Source organism: Felis catus, chromosome B2 (assembly GCF_018350175.1).
Source record: "Felis catus isolate Fca126 chromosome B2, F.catus_Fca126_mat1.0, whole genome shotgun sequence".
Taxonomy (NCBI): domain Eukaryota; kingdom Metazoa; phylum Chordata; class Mammalia; order Carnivora; family Felidae; genus Felis; species Felis catus.
Genome location: NC_058372.1, coordinates 33546306 through 33566217, shown reverse-complemented (window position 1 = coordinate 33566217; position 19912 = coordinate 33546306). Strand labels below are relative to the sequence as shown.

The following is a 19912-nucleotide window of genomic DNA, read 5'->3' as shown; positions in this document are numbered from 1 at the left end:
CTGAGTGCAGACAGCCTTCACTGGCCACAGGACACAGCCCGTTAGCAATGGTCTCCTGTGATATAACTGCGCCCAAGGGGCAGATTCCACGTCAACCTAAAAGTCTGGAGGGAAGGGGAAAGCGGGCAGACAGCCCATCTTTGGGGTTCCTGGTGACAACCGGTCACTAAGACACCCCATTTGGAGTGCCCATTTCCGACTGAGCGTGAGGCCCTGAGCCAACTTAGAGCTGTCGCTTCACTTTCTCAGGATGAAAGGCAGCTACATCTACAAAATGCACAGGAGCTTTCTTTTCAGTGGTTCCAGAGCAGAGTGGCAACCCAAAGAAGCTTCAAGAGGATTCGCAGGGTTTTACATCTCAAGATTAGCATGACAGCAGGGCCAAGAAAGTCAGCTTATTCTTATTAAAACTCCAATCCAGAAAAATGTGTTTACTCTGAAGCAGACACTGCTGTCTCTTTTACATCCAAGTTGTCTCCCAACAAGCAGAATAATCTGTCCTCAATTTTGTAAAGAGTATGCCATTAGAGCCTGAAGAACTCTAAGATTCTAAACTATCCAGCAGGAGGAAAAAAGAAAATCTGTTTGTTTTTTTTCAATTTTTTTTCGCTAGCGCTAAGGCAGCTACCACAAAGCTGCCTTACTGAAAGCAAGGTCTTGATCACCACCAAGCAAATTTCCTGCCTCTGTTAAAAATGGCCTAACCACATCTCTGCACAGTGTCATACTCAAATTCACACTGTAGAAAGCATCTTACTCATGCCTCAGTCTTGCCCGACACGGTCTGGTAACTATAATGCTCTTCAAGTCTGTGGTTACCCCATCTCTTGACTAGTGAACACAGGCCATCACAATGAGCTCTTCCTACCGTTTCCCTTTTGAGCCCGACAACTTTCAGGGCTGAAAGTCATTAAGTGTTGATTCATGGACCCCTAAGAAAGGGAGGGATTCCAAAGGAGAGCACAGACTCCTAAAGACCTGGAATCCTTCTCTTTCACACTCGGAGCATCTCACACACTCAGAGTTCCCAGAATCCTGTTACTATGTATTTGGACTGAGAAAGGAGACTAAGATCAAACACCCCAATTTTCCCCCAAAGTCTTTGCACAAACTCTCCATTCCTGCCCATCTTGAGACTCATTCTCATTTCCCCTTGCTATACTCAGTATCTCTAAGAAAAAAGATCCCAATACCCTTTACATATGGAGACCCCGTTTAATGTGTAAATCCATTATATTTATGTGCCATCTACATAACATACACATAAACTACAAGCAGCAGAAAACTATATAGGAACATTTCCATGGCTTTTCTCCTCTTGAACTATTCCAAGCCATCACTTCCCAGTGCTTAGACTACAGCCCAACTGTACTCTTGTCCATGGTTGATAGATACTTAAGTTAGAAACACCTAAGCTTCAGCTCTCCGTAGCAACAATGGTATAGGTCCCAGAAATAGATCAAAATTGGAACAGAAGGACAAACTGAGCCTACTGAGATTTAGAAGACACAGGACAAACATGAGAATTGAGTCCCCATGGAAGAAGAGCTAGGTTTACTCTGTAGTGCTCTGGAAGGCAGAACTCTGACAGACAGATGGAAGGTTTAGGAAGACAGTTATCAGCCAAGCATAAGAAACCAAACATCAGAGGCATCCAAAAAGAGGCAGCCAAGTAGTAAGTCTGTTACCAAGAGAAACATACAAACAAACAAATAAAACAAGGGGTAGATGACTCATCTTTCAGGTGAGAGAAAAGGATTTCTGCTCTGGATGGCAAGTTGGCCTAGATCAGGGCTTCTCCAACTGGCTTCGTTCTGGAATTACATGGGAGCTTAGAAGTAACTAAGTCCCACCCCAGACTTGCCACGGCAGCACCTCGGAGGGTAAAGCCGAGGAAACTATTACTAAAAAGCTTACCAACCTAGCAGGCGCCAACTTGACCAAGCAATCGTCTATCATCATAAAAAGTGAGATAAACTGACACCATGCGCCTTGTGACGTGAAGCACTACAAAGGAAAGAATAGAACATCACTCCTGTGGCATTCCCGCTAAAACTGTATATAGCTTGAATCTAGTCATGAGGAAATAGGAGACAAATGAAAACTGAGGGAAAGTCTACAAAATGACTGGTCTATATTCTTCAGAACTGTCAATGTCACACAGGTCTCTGGGCAATGGGTTAGTGTGTTCGGCTATTAACTGAAAGGTAGGTGCTTTGGTCCCACCCAGGGATGTAATGTTTGCAATTCAAAAAAAAGTCCATGTCGTGAAAGGCTAAGAAGGACTGAGGCATTGTTCCAGATTATGTATGATCCTGGACTGGATCCTGGACCAGGAAAAAAAATTGCTGTAAAGGACATTATTGAGGGAACTGGTGAAATCTGAACACAGATTCAGTATCAGATACCATGACTGTATCGATGTTGAATTTGCTGAATTTAACAACTGTACTGTGGTTATACAAGTGAATGCCCTTATTTTTTTAGGAAATACAGGCTGAAGTATGTGGGGTTAAAGGGTCATGATGTCCATGACTAAATATCAACTCATCAACTACAGCAACAATATACATATATATTTGAGAGAGAGAAAATGTGCATGCAAATGTGACAAAATGTTAAAAATTGGTGAATTTAGCTGAGGAGTATAATGCAGCTTGTGGCAATGTTTTATAAGTTGAAATGTTTTTTCAAGACAAAAAGTTTTCTAAAAGCTTGCTAGGTGATTCAAATGCAATCAGACAAGCTGATCAGAATGTGAAGACAACTGGTCGAGACAACTTCCGGGTCTCTTCCGGCTCTAAAACTCAATTATTTTTAAGCGTACAGAAAAACAGACCTATCCTAAAACTAATTTGACTGTTGCTCACCTTATGATACTCAGATTAAGTTAAAGTTGCTTTAAAAGGAGCAAATCAACAATTTTAATAGTTCCACCTGCTATGGATGACCTACATTCTGGACTGGTTTATGCTGACTTGCTGAAAAAGGAAAGGCTCCCTATGTCGAAGAGGAAGATGAAACCTCATGAAAACTACCTCTGCTCCCAGGAAAGGCACCTGAGACTTCTTAATTTCTACAGGTGTCTGATGAGACTTCGCACACAAATGTACTTCCACAAAACAATTCCCAGACACAATCCAGGTCAATAAAAACCCACTGAACCAGGAAAAGAGCCAGAGAGGTTAGATTTAAACTAGCTCAAGGAGAGTTTGCATTCGTAGCAAACCCCAAACAGCTTTATCCCTTAATGCAGTACACATCATTTGGCCCTTGGGCGGGGGTGGGGGGGGAGGGAGGCAAAGGCCAGTATTTCCAAAAAGAGAAGTTATGTTCTTATTCCATTTAGACCAATTTTCTTTTATGTGTGGGAAATCAAGGGATAAGAAAATGTGCTTTCAAGAACCAAAGACTTACCCTTTAATCAGAGCTTTATAAAAGCTAACTGAACTAACCACTGGGTGGGAAAACAGTCACTTCAAGGTGCCTCACCACAAGACAAAACCCTGAAGAGACTGAGTGATGTTTCATTAAGCATCAATCCATGAGTAACAAAGAATAAATTCCAAAGTGCCGTTTCAGAATATTACTAGTTACCAGATAGTTTTACTTAGTATACATTATCTTACTTAAACTCCAAAACAATCCAGCAAGGTAGATGGTATACCCGACTTTACAGAAGAGGACACTGAGACTCACAGAAATTAAGTAACTTATTTAAGTCAACAAAACCAGTAAGTGGCAGCACGGAATTCAAAGTCAGGTCTGACTTGAAAGATTATGACCTTGACCCTTCAGAGTTTTCTCTACTATACCATGTCCAAAACAAGAAGAAAACTATGATAGGGCACCTTCCTATTTTGAAAATTAGAAAGCAGAATTTAGAGACAGTGGGCCAAACAAAAGCTAAGGTGTTCCACTACCCCAGATCAAATGCTGCTTCTCCACCATCAAGGTCCAACAGCTGAAGAAAATGGCCCATAGAGGCTGCCTGGATCCAGCCCACAGGGAGCTTTGTTTGCTAAATCAGTATTTCTCAAAGAATATCTGCCTTGCATTGGAAATGTACAGAAGTACCTTATGTTTCCCTTCCCTGAGGCTATTGTATTCAGATCAAGTGAAAGGCAGCTACTGTGAATAATGCACTGACTCAGCCAAACTCCAGACTGATGCCAAAAAGCAAACCTCACCTGAATGAAAACTCGGCTCAAAACCAGCAGGTGAGAGCACGGAGAGAGGCTCACCATCACCAACCCACAAGCTCTGCCTCCCGAAGTGGTGAGGGCCGGAGGGGCCGGGCAGTTCATCACCAAGCATACCGAACCATTACTCGCCCTGGCCTCACAGGAGGGAGACTCGAGGCCAGTGTCCTGCTTAGCCCTGCGACTTCATTTCCTATTTTGGAGCCCTTCCAACAGCCAAGAATGACCAAGCAGCGAGAGAAGCTAATGGCTGGGGAGAAGCAACTGAGGCTTTAAAGTCCCAGGCAGAAATGCACAAACTCAAGGAAATGAGGAAGGAGTTGCGATAGCTTTTAAGAGTAAAATAGAGTCACTGTGCCCCTGTCCCCAACATCTCCACTACCAGCTACTGAAAATGAGATTCCACTTCAAAACAAAGAGAGAAAACAGACTGAAAATTTTTTTCATCTAACAAGTACAATTTAATCATTTTCTGTGCTTGTTATAAAGTAAGCTAATGTATTTGACATCTTGTCATTGAATTTTGAATTCATTTTTGAATTTAAATGATTTTAGCAATCACAATGATGAATTATGCATATAATATGGTTCCTTCTATTTTCCCATTTTGGCCATTTCTAAGCTTTTCAGACATTCCGGGAAAATCACCCAACCTTTCCAGAATTAGCATGGGTTTTAAAAATAAAACCAAAACCCACTGAAGTTGCAATTTCCCATTCCCAGACAAGCCAAAAGCAGATGGGCTGAAGCAGACAAAGTCAGGGAGACGATGAGGAGCCTGAGTGGATAAGAGTGGAAGCCAGAGAGGACCAAAGAGGGGGTGCAGCTTGGAGAAATGATGCAGAGAAATCCTGGCAGCAAAGTACACACCTTGGCATTGATATAAGGGTCAAAGGGGCCGTACTTTTTGAATTCTTTGATCTCAAGAGCATTCTATAAAAAGGAGAGGAAAAGAAAATGTGATGATAAAGTGGATGAAATACATCAAAGCAATGCCCAGCCCTGAGGGGGCCCAACACAAGAACAACTTGGATGTGCCTTCTGGGTGCTTGGAAAGGAAGTTAATGGGGAAGGCAGCCTTAAGGGCACAGCACACATCACCCCCTCTTATCCAAGCAACCAACTGGAACCACATTAATGGCTTTTAAATAAATCAATGTGGTACTATGGCCTAGATCCATTAGGTCCTTCAAGCTACTGCAGACATCTTGCCCAATCCCTGCCCCACCCACCTGCCTGCCAGATACTCAAAACACCGGGCTGGTGTCCCACCTATCAACGGATACTCCAGGCGGGAGGCAGCTGTGAGCAGGACAAGCTAGCACACTCAAGTGGCTCAAAAATCCAAGCAGCTGTGTTCCAAGGCAAAAGTGAGCAAAGACAGGATTAGAAATGGTTGCCGAAAATTTCTTAAATGGGAAGGACTTTAATGGGTGACTAGATTTTTTCAACATTGAGGAATATTAGTTAAAAGCAAACTTCCTTGTAAATTTCCTCCAGATAAGAGAAATTACAATCACTTTAGCCAGGAGGAGTAAAACTGCATTTGGCTTCTAAAGAGGCAATTCTAGAGACAATTTTCATTCCTAATGTTAGAAAACAAACATCCTCATTGATGATCTTAAATTTCTGTTGCTCACCTATCCAGAAAATTCAGCCTAAAAGGGGAAAGGGAAGCTGATGAACAGCTACACACGTGCAATCTCCAAATTGAGAGACCTGGGAGCATCGCTTTAATTTTCTCAAACCTCAGAGTGGAGCTGCCCTTCTCTGAGTCGCAGTCAAGCTCTTAACAGCTCCCTGAGAATATGCAGAGCTTTGCTGATAGATAGGCTCGCAAGAATGGTTTCTTATTTTTTGAGGAACAACCCTGATCTAATTCTATAGGTAATTTAACAACCTCCTCTCAGCAAAGTCATTAGGCAAATAGTCCTGAGCTTCCTGAGAGGAATAGCATCTCTCCCATTCAAGCAACCAGGAAAAGAACCTGCTTCAGTTCAGAGCAGACAGGGAACCAGAATGGCTTGTCACACAGGGAAAGCCCGTCTCCTCTCAAATGGACACACACTCTCACATCCGAACTACAAGAAACGGTATTTTATGAGAGGATCGTCTAGAACTTGCAGAATGCAAGTACAACTTTAGTTTCTAAGAATGATCTCTGCTTTGTCAAAGCATGGTCACTCTTAAGTCCACATTATGGGACCTCATGTAACTAGTTTCCATTCTGTTGAATCACCTCTGACCTCCACTCAGATGTTTTTGTGAGCTCCTTTTTCAGCACCGGCACGAGGCCTTCCACCTCTGCCAGTTCTGACGTAGGTAAAACAGCAGCCAGGTTCACACAGTACTGAAGCACATGCGGCAGACTGACTGCTGTGTACCGGCTAGAGTTGCACTGCCGTGTTGATGGCATAAGCACAACTCATAATTAATTGAGCCTGCCAGTTTGGAATGGCCTCGAAACAATTTCGCAGGATTTGCATTATTTCCGATTTTGCACAGGAGGTGTTTAGACTTTTATTTTTATAGCACTACACCAAATCTGCACGATTCAAACGCGTGTAAAGTACATCCTCGGGGGTGTAAGATCCCCCTGATGCATTGGGAGAAGTGGTGCTGGCAGGAGGGGAACCATTTGTGGGGCCTGGAAGAGCTGGTTGCCTGAGCTGTACACACTATGGAACTGAAACAGTGCTGGGGCCAACGTCGGGCTGGAGCTGAATGGAAGAACGCTTCTCTTCCTTCCGACCTGCTCATTGACTCTGGTGTGTGAGGGCCCTTGATGGATGAGCAACCGCACTATCTGGGCATCTCCTTTCCAGGCTGCCAAGTGCAGAGGATAACAGCCTTTAGAATCGGCCACGTTGGTCAGCGCGTCATTCCTCAGAAGAACCTCAACCACATCCCTAGAAGGCAAAAATCAATCATGAGTTTGCAGAACCAACAGCTCTTTACATTTGTGCAGCACAAAGCCCTTTCACAGATATTCTCTCACATGGCTGCCCTCTCTCTACCTGAGCTCATCACCCAGTCTCTTCCTTTTATGCCATGAGCTACTTGTACAGCTGCTGATACGAGGCTGAAACACCTTCAGCTGAACTACAATGACTCATCACCTCCCCATCTATCTAGGCTTTCTAGACAATCCACCTATACTCCATTATTCTGAAAACATCTGGCCCCATTGTCTAATAAACCTTGCAATGTTTCCTTGTTTGTGATGTTTAAACAGCATTCAGGGATAAAATTTACATAAAAGTAGTCGTGCAAGACAAATATCATTATTCACATTATTCAGAGCATTTAGTGATGTGGGAGCTAAAAGCAGACAGGCAGAGCAGAATTAAAGTTGTTGTGAACATAAACCAGACACATGTGGTATCATTTGATACGTCAAAGAAGGACTTGGCTTTCTTCTTGGTGACACTGTTAATCAAGCTGATGCAAATGTAGAATTACCCCCATGCACACGAGGTCAAAGAAAACCCCCACTGTAAATAACAACGGCATCTGGAGAAAAACTTGGCTAACAAGTTGCAGTCACTTAAGTTCAAGATTCACTTTAATTCAGGTCACCCCACTAGTTATGGGGGCAGGGGGTTCCACAGAGTTACTGTCAGCTTTGTCTAAGACAGCTACAGAAAAGACATAATGATCACGTTCAATATACTTTAGAAAAGTGTAATGTACAAGGGAATGATCATCACCTGTTTTTGGCACATCAGAGTCAATTAGGCTGGGCCAAATATCACACAGGTGTTACAGAATACCTCAAGGTGGTGAGGGCCCTGCTCCTTGCTCAGCAAAATCTAAAATGGTTCCAATAATCCCTCCTCATAAAAACTGAACCTCTACTTCTTATCTCCTGGAGTATGAAGCCTCAGAATCTCTATAACACCCTCTGTTCTGTTACACTGTGGTTTCCATTCTTCCACATCCTGGCCGATCTACTCACTGCATCCACTACTGTGCCTGCCCCGGGGCTGAGCCGTCACATTCTCTCTCACTTGAAAGGCAGTGCCCTCTGGGAAAGGCTGCCAAACCATTTGAACCTATGTCATCTTCTCTCAGACTCCCCCTGAAGCACAGCTCCTCCATAAAACCTGCTGCACAAACCCTCCCCTCAACAACTACTACCAATACCTAAGAGAATTAAATAGGCCATATGGTTTATGTACCTTTCCCCTTAAGAATGGTTCCTGTTGTCTACCAGGCCTACTTTATGAGGCAAGAATGGCAGGCAAGAAGACAGAGTAAATAAATAACTAACTCCTTTAGCAGAAGGGACCAGCCAATCTATTTTCAGTTTCCAAAGGTACTGGTTACCTAACAGATTACCCAGCCCCTTTATGACCTGGCTGCCCCAAAGGTGACCCTCATATTCAGGTCATTGTGTGGGACTGCACCATTTCAAAACAGAAAAGGACAAAGAGAAGAAAAAGGTAAAACTTAACCTTTGGTTGGAGTTTTTTGGGGGTGGAGTAGAGAAGGATGCCTAAATTATACACTGAAGAGAGACTTGGGAATTCTGGATACACTAAATTTAGTTTGTTTTTCCCTGTTCCTCAACACTACGGCTTAGTGATCCTTTATAGGAATCAAAAAAGACAATCCGAAAGCCTGGGTTCTCAAGGGTCGGGTAGGAATGTAGCAAAAAATACTTACTTATGGCCATTCAAAGCAGCATGGTGTAGAGGTGTGTACCCAGTGCTGTCAACACAGTTCACGTTTGGCCCCCTCCAGATGCTATAGAGGAAGTAAAGGAAAAAAAAAAAAAAGTTTAGAGCCAGCTAGCTACTTAGAAAATAATTCTCTGCGGTGTTTAACCAAACTAGTTACAGTCACATGATTCCCAATAAAGGACAGAGGCTATTTACGACAGAAGTGCACAGCACTGAGGATACACGATCATTTGCGGAGTCAGGTGTCAAGACAGCAGTGTCTTCATTTAAGAGCTTGCTCTTCTGTACCCTTCTCATCATTTTAACTTTTATTATTTTTTAAAATTGAATCCATTTTCTCTTCTGGCATATGTTTGAACTCTGCTCTATGATAAGTCATTTCTGCTCTATGATAAGTCATTGAAGTGTTACTTTTTTTTTTTTGAAGTAAACTCTATTCCCAACATGGGGCTTGAACACACAACCCCAAGAGCAAGAGTCTCATGCTCTACCGATTAAGCCAGCCAGGTGCCCCATGTACCCTTCTCACGTTTAACTACATTATTCACACAGTCTGGGAATCATGCCTCTGAATACTTCCAGGATTGTAAGAACAGTTCATTAAAAGGCCATCAAAAGTATCACTGAACCAACCATTCAGCCAGTCAGAGGTACTGGACACCCACCTCTAAGCTGGTGACTGAAGACTCAAGACAGACTCAACACAGACCTACGGATAATCCAGCAAGAACCAAGATGAAAGAACCCACATTAATAAAAGCACCAAGACACATGTGTTAAGACGCAAGAGACAACTGGTCTTTCCTTTGTGAAGGTCTTATTGCTAAAAAGAAGAATAACAACAAAATCTGTAATGTGAATGCCTTATTTGAATCAGAAATACTGCACTAGGAAGGCTGCAATGTCATCTTACTTAATCCTCAAAGCCTTAACTCGTACTTCTGTTTCACACCTTACTCCACTGGCCAGAGCTACTAAAATAATATTAAGTAGTAGAGGGCTGCCTTGTTTTGTCCTTGCTTTTAATGAGAATGCCTCTATCGTTGGTAGTCTGTATGAGGTAAACACTCTAACATGTAAAGGAAGTATCTTATTTTTTTTTCCTTCTAAAAATGTTATCAAAAATAGTTGTTTAGGGCCACTTGGCTGGCTCAGTTGGTGGAGCATGCAGCTCTTGATCTCGGGGTTGTGAGTTCGAGACCTATGTTGGGTGCAGAGATTACTTTAAAAAAAAATTTTTTTTTTTTTAATAACTGTTTAATTTAAATGCATTTTCTGCATCGGTGAAAATAATCACAGTTTTTCACATTTAACCAACTAATATGCTATTATCAATATGTTTCCTAATAATGAGTCTTTCTTTCATTTCTGCAATAAAACTTACTTGGCCATTATCCATTATGTCCATCTTAGTGAACTGTACTTAAGAGTATCTACTTGAGAGTATTTTACTTAGGATTTTCACAACTGCATGCATAAATGAGGCTGATCTAAAGTTTCTGCTTTTTGTGTTATTCCTACTAGATGGGACAGGTGTTAGGCTTGGCTCACAAATCAGCTGGGCAGCTATCTACCCATTTCTGTATTTAGGAATCACTGGCACAGAGCACTAAAATGATAAAGAATCACCAGTAAAACCATCTGGGCCCAAAGACTTTATGCTCAGATGTTGGAGGCTGCATTACTTATAACAATACAATTTTGGAAATAGCCCAACAGTCCATCAATAGAGAAATGATTATGATGAAGAACTACAGTACAGAGTAGAACACCATATTTATATGCTTATATTGCTATGTAATAAGAAAAGAGATGAGGGGCGCCTGGGTGGCTCAGTCGGTTAAGCGTCCGACTTCAGCTCAGGTCATGATCTCACAGTTCGTGAGTTCAAGCCCCACGTCGGGCTCTGTGCTGACAGCTCAGAGCCTGGAGGCTGCTTCGGGTTCTGTGTCTCCCTCTCTCTCTGACCCTCCCCTGGTCATGCTCTGTCTCTCTCTGTCTCAAAAATAAATAAAACATTAAAAAAAATTAAAAAAAAAAAGAAAAGAGATGATAGTATAATGTTAAAGACAGAAAAAGAAACAAAGTGGTTAATACTGTATAGAAAGAATCTATAAGCGAAACTAATCAGGATAGTGGATTCAATGCATAAGTTTACTCCATCTCCTGTCTAAAGTTCTATGAAGTACAGAAAGGAGTCCTACCCCTACACCACAGACGGGTAATAGACAAACAGAGTCAGACAAGAAAATAAGAAAAGATTCATCAAGTAACTGACAATGTTGAGAATTCCTAAAAAGCAGAAATCAGACAAGGTCAGCTCTACAGAGGCAGAGCCTGGAAGAATGAAATTAAAATAATCACACACTGGGGTGTCTGGCTGGCTTGGTCAGGGGAGCATGCGACCCTTGATCTTGGGGCTGTGAGTTCAAGCCCCACACTGGGTGCAGAGATTACTTAAAAATAAAATTTTTTGAAATAAAAGAAAGTAAAATAAACATACACTACTTTTCGCCAATCAGACTGACAAAAATGAAAACAAAGTGTTTATAAAGATCAGGAAAACAAGCACTCTTCTATACCACTGGTATGAGTTTGAATTGGTGAATTCCTTCGGGAAGACAATTGGCAGGATCCACCAAACCAAAAATAGGCATTCACTCTGAGCCAGCATTTCCACTTCCTGGCAACCATTCAACAGAAACACTTGTACACATGCACAAAGACACATGCTTGTACAGGACTCTGCTTCACTACCAGAGTGAAAACTAAAAACTTCATGTCCATCAGTAGGTGGGCAGTTAAATCTCAGGTGTGCCCATACGAAGAATTATATAACCATTAACAGTAACAACAAAGGAAAGAAAACAAGTTGGACCAAAGTGTCCTCACATGGAAAGATTTCCCAAGATACACTGTGTTAGGGGAATGTGAAAAAAAAGAAGGCATCGTGTAGTACACAAAACACGAGCCCCTGCTTTAGCAATGTGTATGTACACGTACACACGATGGATGGTGATGTGAAGAGGGCTCGCCAAGTGTTGACAGTGGTTCCCTCTGGGAAAGGAAATGTGTGCTGGGGGAACCTATAGGTGATGAGGAGGGACTCTCACATTCTGCTCTGTATTCTACCACACTGTTTAAAACCCAATGAGAATGCATTCATGTATTTTTATAATAATTTTTTAAAAGAAAGAGGGGAAAGAATCTATGCATAGGGAAAAGAAAACCAAGAAAAACATCCAACTGTTAATAATAAACGGTTGAACATATGTGATCTGGGCCGCTTGAATGGGCATGTCTATATTAGGTTTAAAGCCTTGAGATACATTTTCAGTGAAAAGAGAAGATACACATGCTTTGATATCTAAGTTATTTGTTCGTTGTCAATTAAGGATGCTGTGACAAGGTCAGGAGCCTGAGGTACATCCTGGTAACCCCCATCCTCCATTAAGCTTGGATTCCTACAGGAACTTCCAAACAAAGAGTTAAAAGCAATCATACCTCTTTGTCACCCATGTACGATAACCTTATTTTCTAAACCAAAAACTGTATGCCTATGCCTGACAACGGTGAGGACGGCAGTAAATGAAATGGGTCTGGAAAACCTAAGAGGTATGGTTTTCATACTTATTTTCAAACTGACCCACCAGACAACACATCATCATTCCATTAAAACAGAGGTGACACCTAAGAATCAAAAAACAACTTGTTTGCCCCAAATCAGTGGCAGATCCAAAACTCCCATTTATAGAGTTCTTGCCATTTGGCCAAACAAGGACTTGACGATCTAACTGGGATGACAGGATGAGGTAAAGATGCATCAGTACAAGGCTGGAATAATAATCTGACAGCAAGACGACCGGAATAAAGCAACAGGGCTGGAAAAAAGAAAATACCAATAATGGGCCAGGCAGCCAGGAGCACAGGTTTGTCAGCTTCTCAGACCCCCTCAGGAATGTGCCAGCTCGTCAACGATCTCAATCCAGGTCCTGAAGTGACCTGAGAACTAAGCTTTAAACTGCCCTTGCTTTAAAAAAAAAAAAAAATGTTTTTTTGAATATTTATTTTTGAAGGAGAGAGAGACAGAGTGTGAGCAGGGGGGAAGCAGAGAGAAAGGGAGACACAGAATCCAAAGTGGGCTCCAGGCTCTGAGCTGTCAGCACAGAGCCCGACGTGGGGCTCGAACTCACAAACTGTGAGATCATGACCTGAGCCGAGGTCGGACGCTTAACTAACTGAGCCACCCGGGTGCCCCAAAACTGCCTTCCCTTTTAACAAAAAAGGCAGGACTAAGCATGCTCTTTCCCTTTCTAACTTTTACCTCTATGTCTCTGGTTTAGAGGTGATTAAGCTTGGGTGTCCTATACTAGCACTAGAAGTCCCTCAACACAATTTAAGAAGACAAGGAAGAAAGATAAGGACTTTCCTGCATTCAGCGGCAACATTTCCAACTAGTAAGGTCTTCCGCCCCTCCCCTGTTTTTTCTCTAACTAGCATTTTGTCTAAATGCCCATCTAGAAATCTGAGGAGATGGGGGCTATATTAAATAAAACCTAAATGAAAACAGAGAACTGTAATCTCTCTGCTTAGAATTTTAGCTTCAAACAGGATGGTAACATCCCCCTCCACCCAAGTGTCTTCCTTTTTGGCAGCCCAAGAAAAGAGCTATTTACAATCTGGGTCTTCCTCTCTATCACAGCTGTCCTGTTAGGTTTTTCTAAGACATTAAGTACCAAAGGGCTGCTCACCAACAAACAAAGGCAAAATAAAACACACCAAGAAAACCAGAGGGGGCGAAAAACGGTCCAGGAGATTCTTAAAGTTTAACCTATATAGATCATACAGAAATGCAATGGCTGCCTTTGACTTGTAGAACAAACCGTCGCAGTATCCTTGATGGGTCTTAGAGGAGTCCTAGCAATCCGGCATGAGGCAACTGCACAACCCAGGTGAAAAGCTGAGGCTCCATAGTTAGCCCACCTAAGTTATTCAAAACTTGCCTCTACCACTGCCAGTTGCAATGACAAGTCACTTAATCCTCCAGATCTTTCTCTGCATCTGTAAATTCTACTGTGATAGGCTCCTCAGGGCTTAAATGGCTCATGGAAACTAGAACTAAACTGGTTTGAACCAGTTTAATTGCATTAGGGTTGAGAAGCCTAAGACGTGTCACAGCAACCCAACCACATGGACATGATGCCAGAGCACAGCAAGCCTTGCCTTCTGTGACTCAGAAACACCCAAATTGGAGATGGCATCTCAAGACATTGGAAGGGTGCCTGGCCGGCTCAGTCCGAAGAGCATGCGACTCTTGATCTCAGGGGCTGAGAGTTTGAGCCCCATGTTGGCTGCAGAGATTAACCAATTAAATAAATATATATTTTTTTAAGTAACGATATTGGAGAGGGCAAGGAAGAATATGACTGATGAGAACCTGTGGCTTTTGAATCCCACCTCAAATGCCTCTCTCCATTCATTTAAAAAAAATTTTTTTTTTCAACGTTTATTTATTTTTGGGACAGAGAGAGACAGAGCATGAACGAGGGAGGGGCAGAGAGAGAGGGAGACACAGAACCGGAAACAGGCTCCAGGCTCCGAGCCATCAGCCCAGAGCCCGACGCGGGGCTCGAACTCACGGACCGCGAGATTGTGACCTGGCTGAAGTCGGATGCTTAACCGACTGCGCCACCCAGGCGCCCCTCTCTCCATTCATTTAAAAACTGACTATACATTGATCCATGGCAGGTGGCATGCTGGATCTAGAGGTAGTGATGAAGACGAATAGGCCAGCCATACAGACACAGCCTACTCTATACAGTGAGGCAGGTGCTGACTGAGGGTCTGCTCGCAGGGCTATTTGGGCATGTATTCAACAGCTAAGTTAAGTGTGCCCCCTACATGCCGGGCACTGTTCCAGGGCCTGGAAATGCAAATGAGAAAAGACAAAGTCTCTGCCTTCATGGACCCAGAACTCTAGAGGGAGGCAGAGTGAGCAAATAAATAAATAGAAATATGGTGGCAGGTAATGGTAAGTGCCATAAAGAAACAAAGGAAGCAGATCGGGCACTCTTGAGACTCAGGAAATACCTCTCTAAGCAGGTGACCTTGGAGAAGAGATCTGAATTCAGTGAAGGAAGGAGGGGCCTGGATGTCTGAGGGGGACAGGTAGAGAGAGCATCAAATGCAAATGGCCTGAGAAGGAGCGTGTTTGACATGTGGCTGGAGAGCAAGAAGGAGCAGGGGGCTCTACGTCCAGGGAACAGGCTTACAAAGGCCTCAGGTGCGCTGAGGTCAATAAGCGTCCACTAAGCATCTACTATATGTCAGGCTCTGGTGAAAGATACAAAGTCCACACTGAAGGAGAGGGGAAGCACTTTCAACGCAAGAGGCAGGGACAGAGACTCTGAAGTCCAAACCATCATGACCAGACACTAAGTCTCTAAAAGATGGATCTGGATTAAAAGATCCATCAACGACACCCACAATTAAATCTACATATCACTCTTCAGACCTAGCAAAACTCAGGCAAAAACCTTAGGTAAAATTGCCGAAGTTTCTGTGAAATCAAGTAAGAACAGCAGAAAATACACAGAGACGCTTATTCTATCCAGCACAGTAAGTCGCCCAGTTCAAATGTGCCCTGATCCATAACACCTTTCGTGGCTCTACTGGCTCATATTAATCTCACCCACCTCAGATTTTCCAGATCATCTATGGCACCTTCACCACAGCATTTATCACATTTGACCTTGAACCACAGTGAATTTTTTTACACTGCTCATTCACACCACGTATTTTAAGTTCTTTAGGGAAATCCCTTGTGTTTCTAAGAGCACAGCACTATGCAAGGAACTGGCTTAGGGCCACCAGCTTGCAACTTCTAACACTGGGTTTTTACCAACCTACAGTAGGTCTTTATGCACTAACAGAGTCGCTACACCTGTATCCATTAAAAATGGCAATCTCTTGAAGGGACATATAATAATACTGCATTTGAGATGTCTGTCTATAAAACACAGGAACAGAAGAACCGTAAGTTAGAACCAAAGTGCCCAGCCCACTTTCATCTGTGACTATTCTATGGGATCAGATCTCAGGACTGAAGGATATCCTAAAGTGGCTCTGTGCTGGCAGTAAGCTTGCTTCATGTGGTTGTCCAGCCACTTAACTGCTTCCTTCAGACAGACAAGCAACGGCAGGCATCTCAGTGGGCTGGCAGAGTGTCCAATCCAGTTTGATTCAATTAATGTTTATGCACTACCTTCCATATACCATGGTGCTATACAGTCTCCACCCTACAGTGGGGAAGTCAGGCAAGTAAACAAATGACAACACAGAACAGTGTGTGACATTCTGAGAAGGAAGTATGCCAAGGGTAGCTTATAGGGAAATGGAAATAAGGGTGGTTTTGCAGAAGAGGAGACACTTGAGCAGAGCCTTAAAGCTTAGGAGGAATCAGCCGGACAGAAGAAACAAAGAGGCAACACCCAAACTCAAGGTCTTTCAAGTAGTCCCAGCAAACGGCCAATGCACGTACTGTGAGTGGCTGGAGCTCCAAAGTGAAAGAATGGTGGCTGCAAGCATGGAGAGGTAGGCCGAGCCAAACTATGAAGGGTCTTGGAAACTAGCAAACTCTGAGTGGGGGGTAATCAGATGTAGGTTTCAGAGAAATCCTTCTGTTGACATCTGGGAGATGGGAACGTAGATGGCTAATTTGCTATTCATCATGCTGTTGCGAGGGCCTGATATATTTCAGAACTGGGGGGGAAAACATCACTTTGCCAGGCAGTTGTGTAGATGATGGAGTGGAAGTGGTGTGTGACTAGGTCCATGGAGCCCGGCTGGAAGTCAGCAATTCAAGCATGCAGTGAGGACCTGAATGAAGGCAGTTGTAAAGACAGAGAGAAAAGGATAGATTCAAGAGAAAACAGAAAGGATCTGGTGACTAAATCAGGGTAGGGGCACAGGGTGAGTGAGAAGCGAAAAATTCAATACACAATGAGAGTAAATTCAGGAGGAAAACCGGGGCTGCTCTGCTTTGTGAATGGGATGTTGTGAGGTAGAGGAGAAAACGAGGGGAAGGGAAGAAAGTTTTGTTTTGGTTTAGTTAAGGCTGAAACGAATTTGGACTCCCCCATGCAGATAGATGTCCAGTCAGTAGGTGGGTAGCAGGGTCCGGAATACCGTGGTTACATGGTCAGTTTAAAACGATAATTTTCAAGTGTTCACATGCATGTTCCCCATATTTGACCCTTACAACCATATTTATGGAGTAGAAAAATACATATTATTGTTTTCGTCTTATAGGTAAGAAAACTGAATTTCAGATGATTTACTGCTTATCATACAGCTAATTAATGTGGCACTGAAACAAAACCCCACCTCTGACTGCTACTGCATGTTTTTTTTTTTTAGTTTCTCCAGGATCTTGAACTTGACTGTTGACAGAAAACAACTTTGGTCTATATGGGTCTCCTCCTGTATTAATTCTCAGGAGGTCAAAGACTCTCAGAGCAGCACCAAGTCAAGAAAGGGCCTTCTCCATCACGGACTATAAAGAGAGAGCAATGGCAATGAACATGAAGGGTAAGAGAGGTTCTGAGCAATCTTCCAACCAATTTCATTAAATCATTAAGGTGTAAACAACAGTTTGTCTCATCAGCCTTTTTTTGCCAAAGGCCTTCACTGTTTTTCTCTTTTAGTTATCCTTGCAAAGGCAGATTTATCGTTGAACTTCAGCAAGGGCTGGCAGTTTTCCAACACAAGGAAGCACTGTCCAAAGTCGGTCTAATTTTAAAAAGATTTCATCTTACTCAAACAAATTTGACACATCCTTACTAAAACGCTTTCTACATATTTAACTGTTGAGGTTTAAAAGAAGAGATAACAAGGAGCCCATGAAACCATCCCCGTTGTCAAAGAAGCTTGTGATCTTCGGAGAAAGACAAAACTTACCAACATAAAACAATTAGACACAAAACCATCCAAAACAGTGCAACCCCCCCTAAAATCAAGTTAACTGGGAAAAAGTGAACATGTGTTTTACTTCTGCTCATTCCTGATCCCTATCAAAATGCAAGTGAATACAAACAGGAGAAAGAGAACAATAAACATAAATATGAACATTTTTTCGAAGATGAAAAGTAGGTAAGTTAGCAGAACTGAGAAAGTGAATCCCATGGCCATAAAAAGAGATGCCTTTTCTGCCTTCACACATACACACCCTGGGAGGGCTCAGGGATTAGAGGTACCAGGTGGCACACGAGGCTAGGGATAAGGAGGGGTTGGAAACAAGAACTTGATACAAATTCTGTTTATGAAGAGGCATCAGACCACCAAATCTCTAGTCACATCCCGGGCAGCCAGTAGACGATTACACCTGTACCCAGGCAGGAGAAGGTATATCTATTCTGTGAAGAAGCTGGACGGGCTCCAGACTGGGGGAACCTCAGGAACAATAAAAGGCAGAGAGAGGCACTGTACTGAAAACAGAAGCCCTAAAAGGAAGTCTGCATCCTGAAGGACGGGATCTCAGCTCTGCTCCCAGAATGCTGGCAGCCCCACCCCCAAGCCCCAAATAGAAGGTTGGAAGATTCTTTCCTGCAGAAACCAAATGATTCCACAGAAAAGTTCAATAGATGCAGACTTTTGGGGATTCCCCATCAAACCAGGTAGGTTCCTGCGCAATCATCCTATGATATAAAACCCATCCTTGCCAAGTTCTTCCCACCTCTATACAGACCATCCAATTTGCTTCTTAGTGTCTTGCTCTTAATTGAAAATGACAACCAAAGACGAGCATACATTTGATTGAGGAAGGTGTTCAACATGAAACGACACAGCACAAAACAAACCGAATAAAGGGACTCAAAGGAACAGAAACTGAAAACCAAATAAAATCTCAACCCAAAACAACAATAACAAACTGTGATCACACAAAAACAGGATTAGGAAAAAAACCTGCGACAATTAGTGAAAAGTTTTTGGAAATTAAAAAGTGATAGTAGAAATAAAAACATAATTAAAGAGCTAGAACATAAATTTGAGTAAATCTCATAGAAAGTGTAACCAAGGAAAAAAGATGGGAAATACAAGAGAAAGGATAAGAAAATTAGAGGACCAAGAGTTCCAGAGAAAAGAGAGAAAGCAGAGAGGAGAATATTATCAAAGAAACTATTTAAGAGATTTTCCTAGAACTGAAGGATTTGAACCTCCAGTTGAAAGAGTCCATCCCATGTTCAGAACAACGAACAATTTTTAAAAAGACCCATCCCCAAGGCACACTGAAATTTCAGAATACATTTCAGAAGTCATGGGATAAAGAGAACACATTTTCCAGAGACAAAAACCAGTTTGCATATAAAGGACTGAGTGGCATCAGAATTTTCAATAGCATCTCTGGAAGCTGTAAGACAAAAGAGCAATGCTCTCAAAATTCTGAGGCAAAGTGATTTCCCACCTAAGATTCTACAGCAGACAAATTATCAGTCAAGTATGAAAAGAGAATAAAGATATTTTTAGACATGCAGGGTCTCAAATTTTACCTCCCACACACCCTTTTATCAGGAAGTGACTGGAGGATATGCTCTACCAAATAAATGAGCAAACCAAGAAGAGGGAGATAGGCATCCAGGAAACAGGGCCAAAAAAAGGGAAAGGGAATCAGCCAAACAGCAAGCCTTGAGTGTGGCTGGAGGACACAGGGCTCCAGAGGCGTGTCTGTGGGAGAAAATGAAACTGACAAGACCAACTGATGTGTCTGCCTGGGATGTGGAAAATAACATTAAAGGATTTAAAAAGCATGGTTGTAGTTTGGAAATTAAGAGTCAGCTGGGCAGAGGAAACTCTGAAAACCAACAAGAGAGGCAGTTAATGAACCGTATAAGAAAAAAAAAAGATTTTAGTATATTAATTGGGTTAGTAGGTGAATACTAGTGGCCGCCAAAATAATACAAACATAAACATTAGGTACTAATGTAACTAAAAATTGTGATCTGAAGGATGAGGGAAGAGGTAGTAGAT

At 42.5% G+C, this 19912-nt stretch overlaps 1 protein-coding gene and 1 long non-coding RNA gene across 11 annotated transcripts in view; one reads left to right on the top strand and one right to left on the bottom strand.

The window, feature by feature from the left end:
- LOC109499636 overlaps nt 1-17538 on the top strand; it is a 30789-nt gene extending 13251 nt beyond the window's left edge. The window contains exon 2 of the long non-coding RNA XR_006597699.1: nt 17306-17538. This is a non-coding gene — a long non-coding RNA (uncharacterized LOC109499636). The remainder of the gene's footprint in view (nt 1-17305) is intronic.
- Nucleotides 1-19912, bottom strand: part of ANKS1A (ankyrin repeat and sterile alpha motif domain containing 1A) — a 179342-nt gene that overhangs the window by 99905 nt on the left and 59525 nt on the right. For 5 of the 10 annotated variants that reach the window (XM_045057418.1, XM_045057420.1, XM_023253874.2 and 2 more), the window contains exons 2-4: nt 8871-8951; nt 6955-7111; nt 5073-5135 (exon numbers count right to left, since the gene is read on the bottom strand). In XM_045057418.1, coding sequence (XP_044913353.1) covers nt 5073-5135; nt 6955-7111; nt 8871-8951 — 301 coding nt within the window. Of the gene's footprint in view, nt 1-5072; nt 5136-6954; nt 7112-7219; nt 7338-8160; nt 8303-8383; nt 8513-8870; nt 8952-19912 lie in introns of those variants that run through there. The other 5 variants (XM_045057419.1, XM_045057421.1, XM_045057422.1 and 2 more) reach the window with 4 other exon arrangements.